This window comes from Stegodyphus dumicola, chromosome 6, assembly GCF_044657685.1.
Source record: "Stegodyphus dumicola isolate Sdum_Otavi_A_Nest chromosome 6, ASM4465768v1".
NCBI classification, from domain to species: Eukaryota; Metazoa; Arthropoda; class Arachnida; order Araneae; family Eresidae; genus Stegodyphus; species Stegodyphus dumicola.
The window spans coordinates 225027527-225048993 of NC_140773.1; the positions used below are offsets into that span (position 1 = coordinate 225027527).

The 21467-nt window shown below is 32.3% G+C and overlaps 1 protein-coding gene across 1 annotated transcript in view; it reads right to left on the reverse strand.

Moving 5' to 3' along the window:
* LOC118196226 (uncharacterized) overlaps positions 1-21467 on the reverse strand; it is a 78612-nt gene that overhangs the window by 25535 nt on the left and 31610 nt on the right. The window contains exon 3 of the mRNA XM_085819603.1: positions 4244-4321. Within this exon, the coding sequence (XP_085675729.1) occupies positions 4244-4321 (78 nt within the window). The remainder of the gene's footprint in view (positions 1-4243; positions 4322-21467) is intronic.

Consider the following 21467-nt stretch of genomic DNA (forward strand, 5'->3'; position numbering starts at 1 on the left):
AAAAAAAAATCCCTGAATTGCACAAAAATGGCATTGCGCACTCTTTTAACTTTATCCATGTACACGTAGATCTATTTTCACTTAAAAAAAAAATCCCAGAATTGCACAAATTTGCATTGTGCACTCCCTTTACTTTGTCCATGTACACATCGATATATTTTCACTTAAAAGGTCAAAGGAGCACCAAATTCTAAAATATAGACAAACAAAAAATACATAATCTCAATAAACTACATTTTAAACCAAACAATAAAATAGCATAAAAAAGGAAAAACATGTTATACATTTAAGCACTACCAAAAGCAAATATTCACTCAGCATGATTTTTGAGTTCGCTTCGTATCCCCAGAGCCACGTAAAAATCAAAATATCAATCATACTGAAATGACGTTTTTCAAACCAAGTAATTTTTCTGATTGAATGCTTCACATAGTGACCATCTGAACCTTTCTTCCTACAAACCCATACAAATCCATTTAAACGGTTTTTACGCTCAACTAGACGCATATCCTTCCTACATACAGCACACTTATTATGGCTATTAAGTAAACCTTCATTTACACACCAGTAAATTAAAGCTCTTTTCCCCTTTTGCTCCGAATCGTACAGAAACTTCAAATTACAAATTAATCTTACTACATTCGGCCATTCTACCGTCTAAAGAATCAAACCAACACACACCACAAAAATGCTTACAAAGCATCCCATGATTCAAAATTTCCTAGAATCATGCACCCGATTACGTCACAACAGGGTTTCCATAACATTGAACTACTCAGGCTACCATAAATGAAACAACAACTTGGCGATAAATGAAACAACAACTTGGCCATAATACAAGGGGTACCTTAAAGTCTACTCTACCCGAGCAATTTTATAAAAGTAAGCTTGAACTTTCGATTATGTCAAAAAGAATTTCTGATTCTGGAGCTACCAAAGGATCTAGAAAGCGAAAGCATGTTTCGATGTCCATCAAACAAAACGTGGAATTGATGCAAAAAATGGATAAAGGCATATCCTTTGATTCTCTAATCATTCCGAAATCTGTTTATCAATTTCACGCTGCTCTGCGAGGGGGGGTGGACGTGGCGCGCAATGAACTGGAAGTTGATCTGTCAGCACTATCCTTACCTTCAGGGCAGATGTTTTTATTTTATTCGGCTTATAATTCCTTACTAAATGTATTTACTAAATGTATTTCATCTCAATGTACTCCGTCTTTGATATGATATAAATCAAATTCCTCGTCATTATAAATATCACGAAGACACATCAAATACTTTTCTGGTTGCAATTTTCTAATTTCGACTATGCGTAATGTATGCTTTACGCATGCGTGCGTTGAAAGAAATGTTTAATAAAGTAAACAAATAAATATTGAGCTTTTTTTTTTTTTTTTTTTTTTTTTTTTTTTGTAAATTTTGATACCCTTTAGATCATAATTGCTCTTTATTTCATAAATTACAGTTTCATATTTTTAATTTTATAATTTCTGCATGCCATCTTAGCAGATTTAAACTGATGGTCTATAATTCAGAAAAACCGATAATCTGGAATCGTCGAAGTCCCTACGAGTTCGGATTAAAGACTTTTTACTGTATTATATCATGCATGAAAATTGATAATGGTGTGAAAAAAAACCATGTATATATATTAAATTTTCCAAAAACTTGGAGACTTGAACTTTTATGCTGAAGTTCATAAAAGTATTCACAAAGTCTTTGGTGAAAATGCTCTAACTTTCATCTTTCAGTTTCACTGTTTTTTGGCAAATGTCAGTTTTAGCTAGCACAACATAAGGAAACATTGTAAAAACATAAAAATCATTTTGAAAGCTCTGTAACTTATGATGTTTGTGATGTTGCCAGATTACTTCTAAAGCAGCATTTCTAAAACTTTTTTCAAGTGGGGACCACTTTCGTAAATTAGAATGTTCTGCAGATCATTTTACTCTTCTCCCTTTCAAAAGCAATTTTTTCAGCATACATTACTACGAGTATATTTTTATTTTTAAAATACAACTAATTTTCATTTCAATAAGAGATAAAAACCCTTTCGGTGCTACTTTGGTAGACGGTTGCACGGATTTTGGCGAGCGATACAACTTACGGTAAATCCACTGCTGGACAAGTTATTTATGGTAACCGATACTTTGTTGTCATTTTATTTTTAAAATAATGCGTTTAATTCCGTGTTTTAAATATTATTTATGACTTCAAAATAATAAAAATGAATTTAATTTTGCATTTTTATTTGAAATACAAATTTTATTGTTTATGATATTTTATGTTGTGAATGATGTAATGAATGACATCACATTATTTTAAAAGTAATTGGTTTTACTATCTATAAATTTAATCTAATGTTTTAAACATTACTTAAATATTAAAATACAATTTAATTTTGCAATTTTTTAAATATGATTTTATTATGAACGATTATTTAAATAATTTTAATTCTATGCATGATATAATCAGCTCCCTTATTGGTTACCGAATATTTGTGCATTACCGCGCCATTTTAAAATTTTATTATTCATCTCTTCGAATTCCTCAGATTTCAAAGCAAATGGATGTCTCCGTTTCGAAGATAAATGTTGTTATTGGTAATTACCAAGAATTATTGGTATCGGCATAAAAAAATTGCCGTTTGAGACCTTATTTTGGCCAACCTGGATTTCCTAATCAAAGATTTATTTATTGTTATAAGGGTCAGAGGAAATTTATTAAAAGTTTTTGGAGGAAACCTCGCTAATTGCTTCTTCAATGAAGTGCGAGAGATGGGGATAACAGATGAAGATCGTTTTATTTTTCCTGGTACTTACCAATATACTTAAGGTAAAATGTTTAAAAAAATGTAAGTACATATTTTCCTTTTACTTTATTATTGTATACTTCAATTTTTATTAAAAAATTAATACACTTTTCTCAAAAATTCCTGAGATATTTATTGCCACATATGTTTTAATGTTAAATAATTATATCCTATAAAACTTATTTTAAAGGATTTGAATTTAAGTAATTGAAAAATTTAATTCTTTTAAACGTTGGTTAATGTTTTTAATTCAATATTCAATTTAAGTAATATTTTATTCCAATTAAATGTTAGTGCAATGTTTTTATAGCGGTGTTTTTATTCTATTATATGAAATTTTATAATTTAACCTTACTTTAACATTTTATACTCTTAGTAAATGTATTTATTTACATTTGCCAGCCATCTTAAGAAAACAACGTTTTCAACAAAAAATTAATCCATTGTTTTTAACGATATTTATTTTTTTAAAGTTTCAATAATTTACTATGCGTGAAATACATAAAAACAGCATTTTTCAAGATGGCTGAAGACTGTAAAAACTGCACCAACAATTGCGCCAATGTAAATCACCAAAAATCTGTGCAACCGTCTACCAAAGTAATACTACCCTTTCTTACACATATACATAAAAGCTAACTGAATTATAATATGCACAGTTCACTATACTCCATTTTAAGTGGTAATGAATTCCAGAAATTAACTATACCTTCTGCATACAATTTTAATCAAAGTGTCATTAGAGAGTTCAATTAGTTATTCTGTTCTATTTGATAACAATTTGTTCTTTTCAAAACCACAAGAAAGATCATGAACCCAAAAAAATTTATAATAGTTACAACTTGAAAAAAAGTTTCAAATTTGACCTCAGAATTTGAAGTTGTGAAAACATACCATTACATAATTATTTTCCAATAACAATAATTTTCTATTAATAATGATTCTAAGGTTGTAAATGGTGAAAAACTTTGTTTTCCATAACTAACCAGTCACTCAAGTTTCCTTTCAAACCCCTTTGATACGGGCACTGAAAACAATCAAAGAATCATCTAATCAACAGATATAATTCATTCAGTTTTGAGAATACACCTGAAAGATATGCCAGCATACTTAGCCACATGTTATCAGCAAGAAATTATATAAAATCTTGTTAATTTCATTTAAAAATAACAAGGCATTTCTGAAAATCTAAGCAAACCACACTCTAAAGCACTGTTCAGAGCACATCTCTACTGAGTAAATCAGATAAGAACACTAGAGATTTCGTGATGTTACTGTTATGACTATATTTGCTCTGCAGCAAGTTTTGTAATTCAGAAATATTATTTATAGGTCTCTTTCACCCTTCCCATTTACTATTCCTATAATTATTCATTTTGCATATACAGACAATAAAAAACAATTAAATTTCTTAATTACATATACTTACTCTAGTATCTTTTCAGGGGTATACCCCCACACTGAAGGGACACCCTTTTCCGCAATTTTTTTCCTTTCTTCTCTACGCCTATAATATAAAATACTCATATTTAACAAAACTAATTACATAGTACAGTACAAAGTATGAAATCCGGACGTCCAATATCCGGAATGACCTAAAATCCAAGGAGGTTAGAATAGCAAGAGGGAGGGTTCGCAGTTTCCTCCACTATCGGGAAATGAAACTCCACCAAACAAGCGGCGTCCATGTTTGTAACTTCAAAACATTGCATTACGGCAGTGAAACATACATGTTTTTAAGCTGTTCCGTGCATGTATTTTCCACTAAAAATATGTAAAATTTATAATGAAATACTTCGCTGTACAGAAAATCATTAAGAAATAGTTCGAAATCTAAATGCATGTGTATAACATTAAAGCTTTTAAAAATAATGTTTCTGCATATTTCAAGAATTTGTTTAGGTTTTATTAGCAACCTGTTGGATGTACTTTCCAATTTTTCTTTAAGAAGTGATATTTCTGATTTATTCACAATATTGTAATTTATTAAAGAATCATTTAAAGTAATTTTAAACTGAAATTAATAGCACATAATTATCTAAAAAAATAGTCACAGGTTGCATTTTTTTTTTAAATGAAAGTTTTAAATAGATTCTTTTCACAACCAACAACAAGAAAATAAATATTAATAAAATAAAACAGATTTATGTAAATTCAGTGATTTCAGTTTATGCAAGTTTCATATTTATGAATCTCAAAGAATTCTGCAATTCAGCCTTGAATTGCAGAAATATACCTATACCTATATTTTTGGATACATCTTTCCACATGTTCAGTTGTGTAAATATTTACTTTTATCGCTATACTGCCTACAAATTTGTAAATTTATGCAAAAAAAAAAAAAAAAAAAAAAAAAAAAATTAACAACAGAAAAGATAGTTTATCTTGATCAAATGCACAAATTATATTCCTAACAGTTCACAAAACTTAAATAATAATTAACACATAAAGAAAAGCATGACTTTATTTAACACCTTTACAATTCATAAAAATAGTAACAATTGGTGTCTTACTTTTCATGAAAATTATCAAACGAATTACCTAAAACATTCAAATTATACAATTTAAATCCTAGCATACATCATTGTATGTTAAGGAACAAAGATGCCAGCTATAAAGAGAAACATTAAAATGTATTTAACATATTTTGATTATTACTAAGTCCTTTTGTTCACATCTGGAAAGAAAACAACATGACATTGTGTTATTTTTTACCATAGTTATCAAATTACATAAAAAAAAAAAAAAAAAAAAAAAAAAAAGAAAAGAAAATCAATATTTACGCATGAAAAGTAATCCCAGGAATCTTTTTCGAAAATCTGTTTGTACATCCATATACAACACAAGCAGACATGCTTCAAAAAGAACAGAAAAAAAAAAATATTGCAATTACAGACTTCCTTGCACAAGTCACACTGATAACAGGAACATGGCCACCAAGCTTCACCACTTGAGTTGAACCTTCCCTCCTTCTATTCTAACCACAGCCAACTCTATCATGGCCTTGAAGCGAAATCAGTTTCGGAAGGTCACGTGATCAAAATAGTCGATCTTTTTCTCTTCGCTATAAGCGCGAAACTTAACTTGCCAAAAATAATAGTTTTCTCTTAATATAAATATAAGTAAAATTAATAAACGTGACTAGGTCGCATGACTTGCATTAAATTTTTCATAGTGTAATATTTTCACAGCCGGTAAAATGAATATTTTCAATAATTTTTAAAACAATTGTACTTTGTTTATGTAACTAAAAATATCATTGAGAATCACCAGATAAAAACTTTATTTCTGCAATTTTAATAAAAATGGAATCCATTTATGTAATCTAAATCAAATTTGTTTCCAAAATAATATAAAATCCACAAAAGGGGAAAAATTCAATAGGTTTATAGATATAAATTTTATTTAGATTTTCTTAACACTAAAATAAATATTAAGAGCAGAATATTTTGTAAAAATTCATGCCGCTCCCATCGCATCAGCTATATAAATTTTTAGAATGCAAATATTCATAGTCATCTCTCTTCACTTCATTCACTAATAAAAACTTAAATATCACAATTTTATCAAAACAGGGAAATGAATTAAAAATTCCTTAAATGCTAGGAAATTTGTGTATAAAAACAAACTTACATGCATGTTATGCTATAAATAAATCTTTCAAGAAAATTTTGGCAAATTAAATGCTAATTACATTCATAAAAAAGGAAACCTTCTATTTGTGCCAGCTCCAATTTTATGTTGTATCACTTTTTCCAAACCACCGAAGAGGTAAGTGACTAGGCTCCTTTTTTTTTTTTTTTTTTTTTTTTTTTTTTACAGTGGTGTCCCCAAATTGCAGGCCTATTCTACTATCAAAAATAGATTCATAAAACTTGGAGCTGTGCCATATACACACATCCTACATATCATACATCATTTATGCAGAAGCATACATAAAAACAAACAGTTGTGACTTATTAACTGAAATTAACTGGTAAATTTCTTAACTTTTTTATATGAACATTATATTAATTTTGTCATTTTTATATTTTGTGTAATTATTTAACATTATTTTACAAGTTATGTATCTGTTAAATTAAAGTTAATTCTACCTAACTGTATGCAAGATAACTTATATAAAATACCCAGTTGCTTTACCGATATAAGAAATGTATCTTCCATGCTTTCGAGAATTCCACCAAATAAGAAATGTACAATTGAAGATGTTAGTAAAGCAACTTCAGACGGTAAAGTTAATTTCCCCTTATCTAATTCTTTAAGAAAACCAAAAATAACATCTGCTATATCTACCGAATGAACACTTTGCAACCAGTCCTGGCAAATACTGCATTTTACCACCCTTAATTCTTTCATGGAAGCATAACCTGAAATATAAACTAGCACTGGTAAAATATCAGAAGGAACATTTTCTGTAGAAAAATCATTAACTAGTAAATTTGAATAATCATCAATATTCACAAAGGTAAAGATAGAATACTTGTCATAATCTGGTAAAAGAAAAGTTAAAGGGATATTGATATTTGATGATGAAATTATAATATTGCTTTTAAAACGAAGCTTCTTCTTACTTTCTAATAATTGTAGGTAATTTATGTAATAATTTGAACCTGACATTTGCCGATACATTCCAAAATGTGATTCAAGAGCATCAGTTTGAAATTTTCCTAATAATATGTATTCAGCCTCATACTTTTGACACAAATATGAAATCAATTGAATGAATGCATCTGTAGTTATTATCAATGCCTGAAATGTTTGTGGTGATAAAGTTTCTTTTATTGGAACAGACTGTTTTCATATCTTAAGCCACAATACTAGTTTCTTTAAGAAATTAATCTGCTCAACATTCTGAGAGTTAATAGCACCACGAAATTTATCATTAAAGAGCTTACTTTCAAAATTGCTTTTACAGTTTACAATTTTCCACCATGTTGTGAATACTGAAATAAAATCACAAGTTTCATCTGAGTTCACAAAAACATCTGCATGATCCTTTGATATACATTTTAATGCTGCTATGTTTTTTTCATTTAAGACTTGAAGTGTTAGTTTTCACGTTTTGTTTCTGAATTGTTGAAGGATAAAGAGCTTTATTTGTAAGTAAATGGCCATATTTAACAATGGAAGATTTCTCTATATCATACATGATTTCCAAATGCTTAAAGTTAGCTTTCTTTAAAATATCATTATTTTCTAGATCAGGAAATGTAATTAATTTTTTGTTGCACCAATTATTGCGTACTGATTTTAACATATGAACTGTTTCAAAAAGAAAGAAGAGAAGCCTTGAATCATCTAAAGGGTGCTTAATATATGGCTGCAAAGTTTTATTAGGGGTCATTAGTTCAAATGTGCGTTTATTCACAGCATTATTATCAGAAATCAAACAAACAACTTTAAATCCTATATTTTCTAATGCTATTAAAATCTGCTGAATCATATCTTGTAACTCATTAGCTTGCAATCCATTAACTGGAACAATACTAACTACATCCTTATATGAAGAAAAAACTGATGTTATCATGAAAACCTGAGCTGTTTTGGCAGCAAGTGCTGGTTTATCATGAGAACCTCCATAAATAGAACCACCTTTAAAGTTGAACATAGGCTGAATGTAAATTTCATCTAATAAAACATTTACTACAAGTTCTTGTTCATTAAGAAAACATTTTTTCCTCTCTAAACAATTATTGCTGCCAGCCAAACTTAATTTTGACAATGAATAACTACTCATAATATTGCGTAAGACTCGAGTACTTGGAATGCACAAATAGTCGCAGTTTAGTAAAGCATTGTATGCCGAAGAAGATTGCACAAATAATGTTGAAGCTAAAATTAAAGTTCTATTACTGTAACGCCTATTATTTTTTGATACTCTTAACAATTTTAATTGCTCTATTATAAAAGAAATATGTTCAGAATTATCTAAATTACAATCAACAGAATTTAGTAATGTAATTGCTGATTCTAACACAGATGGAAATGTTGTATTAGTAACAGAAGTTTCAACATTGTTCATTAAATCATGTAATACTGAAATTGTATCAACAACGGGTGATTTTGAAAATTTCTTCTTACTTTCTTTCCGATTTTCAATGTATACCTCAAATTCATGTCAGTACTTATAATGATGCATCCCAAAATTTTTGGACAATTTTCATGAGCTGCATATAAACATAAGCGAATTATATCATCATCATCGTCATCTAAGTAAAACCATTTATTTTTATATTTACATATGTTTTCCCGAAAGTAATTGACCACATCTTGAGGACATTTTAATGCACTTTTTTCTAAATCAGCTTTCTGCTGAAGTAAACTTTCCTGAATGGTTTTCTTATAATTTACTTCTTCTACATCAACAAGTCTGCGAGGTTCGGATTTATTTGTACTTAAATATGAGGGAGCATTTTCAAATATACATGGCACAGCACCTTGAATGAGACCAGGGATTTTTTCTGTCATATTCTTTATATTCATTTTTATAGATTACACAGTCCTTTCTTATTATCTGTGATTCATCAAAATGTTTTATACAAATTACGGGTTTTTTTAATTTGCTTAAATCTCTCGGAATTTTCCTTAACCATTGAGCTCTTCTTTTAGGTAATTTAGGTAAAGAGTAAGTAGTGACATTCTCATTTTTGTCGTAATTGGATTTGCAGCCAAATACACTGCAATGTCGAGGCATTCTGTATTCCAATATGTTATTAGAAACAAATAATCAAAAATAATAAAGAATTCCTGATTTCCAAACAAATAGTCAAACCAATACTGCTCAAAATGTTCAAACTAAAGTAAATGCATTCGCTGTTAAAACGAAACACTTGCATAGGCTTGAAAACAGCTACATATTTTCCCAAATAAATCTAAAAATTAAAAATATATAAAAGAAATATAGATAAAACTATTATTTACCATTACATAAAGCTCACGTTATTTAAAATCACTTAGAATACCAAAATAATCTACTTACATAACACTAATGGCAAAATATATATCCACAAAATTCACGACCACAGTTTCGTAGCCACACGCTACCATAAGAACCAAGGGGGTTAGAATTAGAGCTGTAGCAAACCAAGGAGGTTAGAATAGAAGGAGGGAGGGTTCGTAGTTTCCTCCACTATCGGGGAATGAAACTCCGCCGAACAAGCGGCGTCCATGTTTGTGACTTCAAAACATTGCATTACGGCAGTGACATGTACGTGTTTCTAAGCTGTTCCGTGCATTTATTTTCCAGTAAAAATATGTTAAATTTATAATGAAATCCCTCGCTATTGTTGAATTTTTGTTTTAAAGTAATAAAGATGATATCCATAATTTACTATGTACAGCAAATTATTAAGAAATAGTTCGAAATCTAAATGCATGCGCATAACATTTAAGCCTTTAAAAAATGATGTTTCTGCATATTTCACGGATTTGCTTAGGTTAGAAAATAAATCTTAATAAAATAAAACAGATTTATGTGAATTCATTGATTTCAGTTTATGCGCATTTCATATTTATTAATCTCAAAGAAACTGCCTTTAATTAAGTTGAATTACAGAAATACACCTATATAAGTTTTTGGATACATCTTTCCACATGTTCAATTGTGTAAATATTTTACTTAATTTTATCACTATACTGCCCAGAAATTTGTAAGTTTATGCAAAAAATTTTTAACAACAGAACAGTTTATCTTAACTTAAAAAAATGAATAATAATTAATATATAAAGAAAAGCATTGCTTTATTTAACACCTTTACAATTAATAAAAATAGTAACAATTGATTTCTTACTTTTCATGAAAGTTATAAAACGAATTAACTAAAACGTTCAAATTATACAATTTAAATCCTACCATATAGCATTGTATCTTAAGGAACAAAGATACCAGCTATAAACAGAAACATTAAAATGTATTTAATATATTTTGATTATAGTTATATTAAATAACCTATTTTAAGTCCTTTTTTTTTCACATCTGGATAGAAAACCACATGACATTGTGATATTTTTTGATATAGTTGTCATATTACATAAAAAAGAAAATTGATACTTACGTGTGAAAAATAATGCCCGGAATTTTTTTCGAGAATCTATTTGTGCATCCATATGCAATACAAGCTGACATGCTTCAAAAAGAAAAGGAAAAAATGTTGCAATGACAGATTTCCTTGCACCAGTCACGGTGATAACAGGAAGATGGCCGCCAAGCTTCACCGTTTGAGCTGAACCTTCCCTCCTTCTATTCTAACCTCCTTGTAGCAAACCGCATGTATTCGTTACCGAGTAACGGGTACAACGGTTGTCTCGAAGTACCGATTCGGTACTCACAAATTCATTTCGTTACTCGCATCTGTCGTACGATGCGGTTTATTCGAGTACGAATGATGCGGTTGCTATACGAATACGTATGATGCGGTTTCTATGCGAATACGAATGATGCGGTTGCTGTTCGAATACGAATGATACATTTGCTAACAATACCCGTGTGCCACATTTTTCATTGATAATTTCGAATTTTTTTGGTTAACTCATCGGGCAAACTCTTGTTCACATTATGTGTTTTAGTTGAAATATTGTTTAGTTGTTGATATTTAAGAAAATGATCAATTTTGATAGCGTGAAGCGTTATTTTGTATTCGCTTTTTACATTTAGATTTATAGCGCATATTATGTCTGTAATTTGAAAATTTAGATGATTATTGATTTTTTTTCTTGAGCGTGCCATAGGGAGATTTTATTGATTTGAAATATTTATATACTGCACTTAGGTATTGTTTAAATAAGAATATGTAGGTTAATATAAGTTCTTTACTTAGGAGTAAGTATTGTAATCGAGAAATAAAAAGGAAGTAAGTATTGTAATCGAGAAAAATTTTTGGGTATCATATTTCAACGGAAATATCCATTTTTGACGATTACGGAATCCATGTGAACTATTTTTTGGGTGACGTCTGTACATACAAACACAATTTTTTTTTTTTTTTTTTTTTCCCCCAGAAACGGATTGTTAATGTAATCCCATTTACTCTAAGCTGATACTTATGACTAATGATTATGATTAAGTTGATACTTGAAAGGGACTTTTTTCGTGATGTGTAAGTACGTATATATGCATTTCACATAACTCAAAAACGATTAGAAATTTTGTATATGAGCCCATTATAACATCTAGATGTGCACCTCCCTTTTTATTGCAATCGGTAATACTACAATACGTAAATATGTATATTTTAAATAAATTATAATTAAATGTAAAGTACATATATATATATCATTATAATTAAATGTAAAGTACACACACATTTATATGTATATAAATATAAAATAAAAGCCAAGTAAGGCAAAAATAAAAGCCTTGGTTTTTATTTTATTTATTTATCACTAAGTAAGTTACTTGGCTTTTATTTTCGCAATCGTTGGTTGTAGTCAGGACTTAATTTTTAAAATTAGAAGTGCTGGAGCTCTATGGAAGGCCATCAGTAAAGATGAATAAATAAATAAATAAATATAAATAAAAAACAAATAAAATAACTAATGCAATAATAAAATAATTAACAACTAGAATATTAAATAATTATTATTATAATTCAATAAAAATGTAAAGACAAATGAAAATTTAATTAATTCTTAAATTAATGATGAACAACTAAGTAATGAAATAAAATACCAGACATCGTCTGGTTTGGGGGCTGTGGCTGAAATTGCAATTTAAGAACCAAGCCAAGCATTAGCTAAATTTAGGCCCTTGATGAGCAAATAATGTACTGTTTACCAGAGTGTAGATAGAAATTTGGTTATGTAGCCCAGCGGTTCCCAACCGCTGTTCCGCGGCACACCAGTGTGCCGTCTGAAGCACCGTGGTGTGCCGCGGGTCTGGGTGTCACGGTGCTGTTCGCCCGCTATAACTCCTCCCGTCACTCCCCCTGCCAATGTCATAGGTGGTCACGGCGCTGTGCAGTGCTATAACTCCTCCCCCTGCCAATCTTGACAAGTGTCCGCCGTGTCCCCGCCCCCATGAGACGCAGGCAGACGCCTCACACAGTGTCAGAGAGACAACGGCTGCTGTGAGGAGAGAGACACTGATACTGCAGTGATGGACAAGTTTTTGAAAAGGAAAGAACTGGACTCTGAACAAAATCTGGAGCCAGATGAGAGCCCGAGTATGAGTGGGGGTCAAAAGAAAGCAAAGATGGTTAAATTCTCTGGCGCAAGGCAATATAGCGAAAGCTATATTTCAGTTGGATTTACTTTCACTGGAGATGAACACAAACCAACTCCACTGTGCGTGGTGTGTGGTGAAAAGCTAGCTAACAGTGCTATGGTCCCAAGCAAACTTAAACGCCATCTCCAAACGAAACACCCTTTGCTTCAAAACAAGAAAGTGGACTATTTTGTTCGCCTGCGTGACAACATGGAGAAACAGGCAACTTTTATGAGAAAAACAACAAAGGTAAATGAAAGAGCTCTTAAAGCTAGCTATCAAGTTGCTGATATAGCCAAGACAAAAAAGTCGCACACTGTGGCAGAGACATTAATACTTCCTGCCTGCAAAGCTATTGTAGAGGAGATGCTCGGACCTGAAGCAGCAAAGGAAACAGCCAAAGTCCCTCTCTCAAACAACACAATTTCCAGACGTATTAATGACATGTCTGCAGACATCGAAAGTGTGGTTTTGGAAAAGATCCGTATCAGTGAGAAATTTTCATTGCAACTTGACGAGTCTACTGATATCAGTGGACATGCTCAATTCTTAGCTAATGTGCGTTTTGTTGATGGTGATACAATTAGAGAAAACTTCTTTTTTTGCAAGGTATTGCCAGAAAAAACAACAGGAGAAGAAATTTTTCGGGTCACATCAGAATACCTTGAACAAGGAGGACTTAAGTGGGAAAACTGCACAAGTGTCTGCACCGATGGAGCTGCAGCCATGGTCGGGCGCACCAAAGGCTTTGTAAGCAGAGTGAAGGAAAGAAATCCAGATGTGATTATTACGCATTGTTTTTTACACCGCGAGGCCCTCGTAGCCAAGACTTTAACATCAGCCTTAGTTCATGTGTTGGATGATGTTGTGCGCATGGTAAACATTGTAAAGTCACGACCCATGAAAAGTTGCATATTTGCAGCTTTGTGTGAGGAGATGGGAGCAAAGCATAAAACCTTGCTGTTTCATACGGAGGTCCGGTGGTTGTCGCGTGGCAAGGTCTTGGTTCGTGTGTATGAGCTGCGGGAGGAATTTAAAGTGTTTCTGACAAATGAGGGGTCAGATTACGCAAAGCAGCTTGCAAGTGATGTGTGGTGTGCAAGGCTGGCATACCTGGCAGATATATTTCATCATCTGAATGAATTGAACACCCGAATGCAAGGCCGAAATGAAAACCTGCTTACAAGTACAGATAAAATAAATGGATTCCGTTCGAAGGTGCAACTCTGGCATCAACACGTGGAAAGTGGCAATCTTGAAATGTTCACATTCACCATGCAATGGCAAGGTGTTCACACTGCTGCACTGTGTGAGATAATAGTTAAGCATTTAAAAACTCTTGAGGAGAAGTTGTCATTTTATTTCTCTTCAGTCTCCACTTAATGCCTTGACTGGGTTAGGGACCCTTATAGCTCAGCATCAGTTGTTGGAAAGGAAATGACTTTACAGGAGCAGGAGGAACTAATTGAACTGAGACAAAATCGTGGTTGCAAGCTAAGATTTGCTGATCTACCTTTGGACAGTTTTTGGTTGGATACTGCCAAGGAGTTCCCCATTCTGGCAAACAAAGCTATTTTGACATTGCTCCCTTTTTCCACTACATATCTGTGTGAGATTAGCTTTTCAAGCATGATTGCTATGAAAACCAAATACAGAGAGAGACTGAGAACTGTTGACGAAGAGCTACGTGTGTGTCTTTCTTCGATTCCAGCCAAAATATCAGCTTTGTGTTCAGCCAAACAGGCCCAGGTTTCGCACTTAAAGTATTTTATAATTTTTCACTATTCTGTTTACTTAATATTTCATAATAAAGTAATTATAAAATACTTTCTTTGTGCTTATTTGATTCCTATTCAAGAGAATTACTTTATTATAGTCAATATAGGCACAGAATTAATTTTTTAACATTTTCTAATGGTGGTGTGCCTCGTGATTTTTTTCCCCGCGACAAGTGTGCCTTGGCCAAAAAAGGTTGGGAAACGCTGATGTAGCCTATTCTTCTAAAACGATGTTTCGTCGCTGCCTTCCCCCACCAATTCCCTTTTTTTCGGTTTCGGATTATTTGGTTACGACTTAGGGCTATTGCCTAAGGGAAGGGATGCCTTCGTGGAGGACTTTTTAAAGGAAACTGGCTCATATGCAAGTTATACATGGGGAAAACCCCGAAAATGCCCGTGCAGCCAGCCGTTAGCCGGGAATTGAACCCTGGACTGAACTATTAGTCTTCAGCGACTTTGCCGCTCGAGCGCTGGTGGGTTCTTCTCTGTTTGAAAAATAGGTGTTCACTTTTCGATAAAGCAAGCACCTGTTTTCTTCAATTAAACCAGGTTATACGACATGACTCTTACTACTTCATTCTCACTTAGCTTTTGATTTCTAATATTGATTCAATATTTTCTGTAGGCATTCTGATTAGAATAATGGATTTCAAACATGTGCAAAAGGCGTGTATCTGAATATAATTAGGTTTTTATAACATAGGGTCCATTTTATTAATTTCTAAAGCAACAGAATCACATTATCGCTGTTTTGAAAGAAAGCAAAAATGTGACAAATGTATAATGAACATTAATATACATGCTTTACTAGAAATTCACCCTTTCGTCATTAGCGGTTCTGATGAAAGGAATGGGGAGCAGCAGCAAACGAAATAACGAATAACAGACAAATAACGAAATCTAATCTTTAATGCGGTCTCCCAATTTCTTTAGCCCACCAGCGGCCGAGCGGTAACGTCGTTGAACACTGGTAGTTCGGTCTGAGGTTCGAATCCCGCGAACGGGTTGGCTGCATGGGTGTTTTCGTGGTTTTCGCCATGTGTAACGTGTATACAAGCCATTTCCCTTAGAAAGTCCTCCACGAAGGCATCCCTCCCTTTAGGCAGATAGCCCTAGTGTGCTTTGCCATAATTAAATACACCAACACCAATCCAGTTTCTTTATTTGTATTTGGGAAAGTTTTATTGTCATTATGAAAAGTGAAATTTGATATGGCTACCGCATAACTTTTTAAATTATGCTTATTTTTGCTGCACTTCATTTAAATTTATTTCCTCGAATTATTCTAACTTAATTAAGCGATACCCGAAGGCAAGTTACAAATGGCATCAAAGACTGCAAATTTCGAAATTAAATTTCCCGGTCAATCTCTGTCTACGGGACTCAAACTTCTTGTATTTTTATTTTTTCATAACGAGTATAAAACTTTGCCAGCTATAAATATAGGAACCAGAAGACAACATTAAAAGTTAGATTTCATAATTTGTCCAAAATTATTCTTTTTAAAATTTGACATTGACAAAATATGAATATTTTAGTCATTTAAAATACTTCTGTATTTTTGTTGCACCGTATTTAAACTTGCTTCTTCGAGTTATTGACACTAAATTACATTAATTCCGTTAACTATTAGAAAATAGTTATAGCAAATCATCTAATTACGACATCTCTAAGAGGTCACTTTCTAAGAAATCTGTATTTTTGAGAACATAAACAAACATTGGTAGTGAACATCACCTTTTTAAGACCACGATATTATATTCAGATACAACACCTTCTGAGCACGTCTGAAATTCATTGTTCTGCTCAGCATAATTCGTCTGCATAAAATAATAAATAGTATTAGAAATCAAAAGCTAAGTCGAAGTAGAAACAGGTAAACACCTATTTTTCAAATAGCGGATGAAACGGAAAAGAGGGAATTGGCGGGGGAAGGCAGCGAACGAAATGACACTTTTTGGAGCTGGGATGAAATGAGAAAGGACGAAAAAGTACTAAGCCAATAAGACAAGGTCTGGTATTTTACTTTATAATTTAACAATTCATCATAAATTTAAGAATTATTTTAATTTTTATTTGTCTTTACATTTTTGTTAAATTTTACTTATTATTAAGTATTATTTTATTATTTTATTAAGTATTTTATTTCAGTTGCTAATTATTATGTTACTTTAATTATTCATTACTTTAATCACTATTTTTTATTATTTTAATTATTAAGTTTTTTAATAAGTAATTTTTTAGTATTTTAATTACTAATTAATGTTATTATTGTAATATTTATTTTATTTCGTTATTTATTTTTTATTTTATTTTTTTCTGACGGCCTTCCATAGGCGCTTCTGACTTCTGAGACACCACAAAAGGAGGTGAATTATTTGTATCCAAAAATACGACGCGAAACTTCCTATCGCATAGGGCCGTATACCGATAAAATAGGCTCAGGATACGAATACCGATCGATTTTACCGAAAGTAACGAGTAACGATACAAAAGTAACGAGTACTGGTTCACCGAGTAACGAATACATACGGGTACACAATTTCTCGTTACTTCTACAGCACTAGTTAGAATAGACCTTTGACCTCCTTGGTCAGAACAAATCGACCATCTTGATCACGTGACTTTTGCGCTTCAAGGCCATTATAGAGTTGGCTGTGTATTCTAACCTTCTTGCTAAAATCCGGACCTCAAAACCACAAACAACGTTTTTTCGTAGGCTTTACGCATGCGCATTTGATTCCCCCCTCCGCGCATAATAAAACATCTGGAGAGTCCCGATTCTTAATTTCACTTTGACACTAAATAAAATACTTTCTTAGTACTTTTCCGTTTTGCCAGCGCAAACCATAAAGTCGCCAATAATTATACAACTGATGCCAAACGGAATATCTTCGCTGGTAAGCTTTTACGCTTCATTTTCAAAACTAGTCGCAGCAATTTCTTATCAGATTGATTGTTTCTTTCAATACTGGCATACAATTACAATATTTTTACCTAGATAGTTAAGTTTTATGCTCTAAGACCATTCACGGTCAATTCAAAAGTCAATTATAGGATGCAATCACACCTCTCACCCGAAAATATAGAAAAGGCAAAGTCAAGGGTTAAATTCATTAATTATAAATGGGAATGCACTAGCGAAGTAAAGCACTGCACTTTTACATAATTTCTGAGTAAGCTATTCGTACGAATTGAAATAATTCTTGCATTTAAATTTGTATTCCAAATTAAGATTTAACTTGAAATTAATGTAGATAATTACTGAGAAAAATTAGATTTTTGTAGTATAGTTTACGTGAAATGAGATCACTTGGGGTCACGTGATACGAACTGGCGAATCAGAATGTTGAACCATGAAAGCATAGTAAATTTTAAATTAAAGTCTTTTTACAAATTTATTGTCTTTATTTACTGGCTTTTTACAAAATTTTAAATCATATTAAAATGTTTATGCCTTCAAAATTAAAAATTCTTAGAACTAACATTTGTTAAAATTTTTCATGTGTATACTATATGCTATCCCCAACAAAGTCTGCTTGTCGAGATTTGCGTCGGCGAAACGGAAAAGTACCATCTTCTTATTGAAGAAACAATTATTTTAGCATAAATTTGTACGTTGAGTAATTTGGCTCTGTTGCTGCGTATCTGCTTAGCACACATCTCAAACCGAAAAATTTTACGTAGATACTATATAGTTGATCTGACGCCAACCTGCAGAATCATTATTTATTATATCTTCCTTTCATCACTGCATGTTTATCAAAACATGACAACTTGAGTATAGACTCATGTAGCGATGCCTAAAAAAATTTTTTTTTTAATTTTTATTTTAGTAATAGAATACTAAAGGAGTACGGTAACCTTTTATATTGACATTACGCTTGGCGATGATTACGGTGCGCTAAAAAATGTTGACGACGGAAAATTTCTCTCCATATGCTATAAATATATTTTGTTGATGATACTCATAGACCCAAAGATTACATTTAGGGCTGTTTGATTTAAGAATAACTGATTTGTTATTCACACAAACCCAGAACCAGAGCCATTGCTAGTATGGCCGCAAAATTTAGGACCCACAAAGACTGCATCAGGCGGTAAGATATCTAGCGCCGAGCCTAAATAAGGATTAAGTATATGTGGGAATCAGGGGCGTAGCTAGAGGGGGGCAAGGGGGCATCTGTCCCCGGGCGCAGAATCCGAGGGGCGCCAAACTGATGTTACAACATTTTAGAATTAAATGTTTTCCATCCTTGGCAAGCAGTAGGAGGCGCGAAATCTTCAGTTGTCCCTGGACGCTGAAAACCCTAGCTACGACTCTAGTGGGAATTTATTTATTCAGAACTCTGATTAAGCATGTGCAAGAAATAGACATAAGTATAATAAATAACTAAACTAATACAATTCAGGCTTAATTGTCTCTGCACAAAAGAAGCAATATACAATTTAACCGAACAACTTGTCGTTAGTCGCCAAACTCATGATGCTTAGCCAAATATGTATAGTGAAGAATAGTTAAATTTGATGATGATAGTCGCTAATTTTATAGGTCTTCGGATATCGCAAAACAAGGTGAAATTTTCCAATTAACGGATTCTGTAAAGAAATGTGGAGAAGCGGTAATAAATGACGATGATATAAAAGAAGTTTTTCACTGTGATGACAGTTGCTTCTCAGTCATCAATCAATTAATGAATGGCGAAATCTGTAGTATGGTTCTAGATTCGGAAAGTACCGCTACCGATGGTGAAGAAAGTGACAGAGAAGTTACTGAAAACGAGAAAATTTTGATTGACAAGTTATTCGGAATTCTCGAAACAGTAGTTACAGGACTTCAACAACGTAACTAAACAAGAAATTATGTCTGTCTACAGAATTAAAGAGAAAGTATTAGCACAAAAAACGAAGCAACTTAAACAACTTACATTGTAAGAAATGTTTAATACAGTAAAAAAATAAATATTAAACTTTTTTTTTTTTTTTTGTAAATTTTGATACCCTTTAGATCATAAATACTTCATTATTTCATAAAGCATGATTTCATATTTTTAATTTTATAATTTCTACATGTCATCTTACTAGATTTAAAGTGATGATCTAATGTCTGGAAAAATCCCAAATCCGGACGGGCTGGCTGCATGGGTGTTTTCGTGGTTTTCCCCATGTGTAACGTGTATACGAGCCAGTTTCCCTTAGAAAGTCCTCCACGAAGGCATCCCTCCTCTTAGGCAGATAGCCCTCGAGGCTTTGCCATAATCACACACACACACACCCAAATCCGGAATCGCCGAAGTCCCGATTTCAGACTTTGTAATGTACTAAGTCTGAAATCCAGACATTCAATATCCAGAATAGAAAAGATTGAATTTTTAGAATTTTTTCCTTTTTGTAAAATACAGAAAAATAGAATGCAATTCTCAAGAAAAGTAGGTGTACTGAATGACTTTTCTTACATTGATTCCTGAGTGTCACTTTCTAACACTTGTCGGCTAGGGAATCTCATTGCCATCATGACAAATACATTGATTGATGTATTAACCTTTAATACATCAATCAATATATTTGTATATGACGTGGTGTTTGTTGTGATTGCGATAATGTATTTGTCGTTTTGTATTAGCCACAATCATATTTTTAGCCTTTAAATAGTTTTGGGAGGTTAGCATTTTTCTGTTTGACCTAAGCAATAAATGAAGCCCTAAAGGAGCATGGAATGGAATATTTGGTTGGAGCAAGGAGGTTAGAATAGAATCTGATCTCCTTGGGTTGGAGTGGGATGTTGCTAACAGGGCTGTGGAGTTGGTAGGGAAAAATGACCGACTCCGATACTAAGACACTAAGGTGGTTTGCTGGTTTTCTCCTGCTTAAAGCAGTACTTCTCAGTAACATAAGAAATTTCCCGAAGGACATGATTTTGAGGGGATCTCAGGTAGATCCAAAAATAGGAGAATCATCAGGTAGAATACCGACTACGGACTCCCTCATATAATATATATATATACAAGGTGTTTTTTTTTTTTAAACTGACGTTACCCAGAGACCTCTGTAACTATTTCTTCATAGGCCGTTTAGAAATCTTGTTTGTATTTTTTCATTCTTATATCTAAAGGCTCTTGGTTTTTTTTTTTTTTTTTATTTTTTTTTTATTTTCATTCGCTTTCCCTTGGCATTTTCAATATTATCCAAAAATATTTCTCAAAATCTAATTCATCAACGGAAAAGGATGATAGAGGCTCAATTGCAATGTCTGCAGTTTGACTGTCCTGATTCGAATTCTCCAATTGTTCTGAGAATAATTTCATTCCTCATGAAAGTTCATAGATGGCTTTCTTTGCCTTTTTAATTTGTTCGTCATCCAAGAAAATTCACTGTTTCGGATCTACATATATTGATCGCAGCAAGATCTCATTGTCTAGCAAACTAGTTTCTCTTTTCTTCATTAAAGAAATGATTCCTTCTGCAATAAACCTTCCATTTCAGAAAGAACAAACATCACATTCTCCCATTTTGGCCTCCTGTCAATTCTTCAGATTGCAGCTTTTTTGTGGCTATAGACGGTGTAGAAAGAAGAGTTTCCAATTCTACAAGATCATTCCACAGTCTTTCTGATAGTGAAACATTAGGGTTATCTACATCTTCTAAAAAAGTTCTTAATTCTAACAACCTCTTTA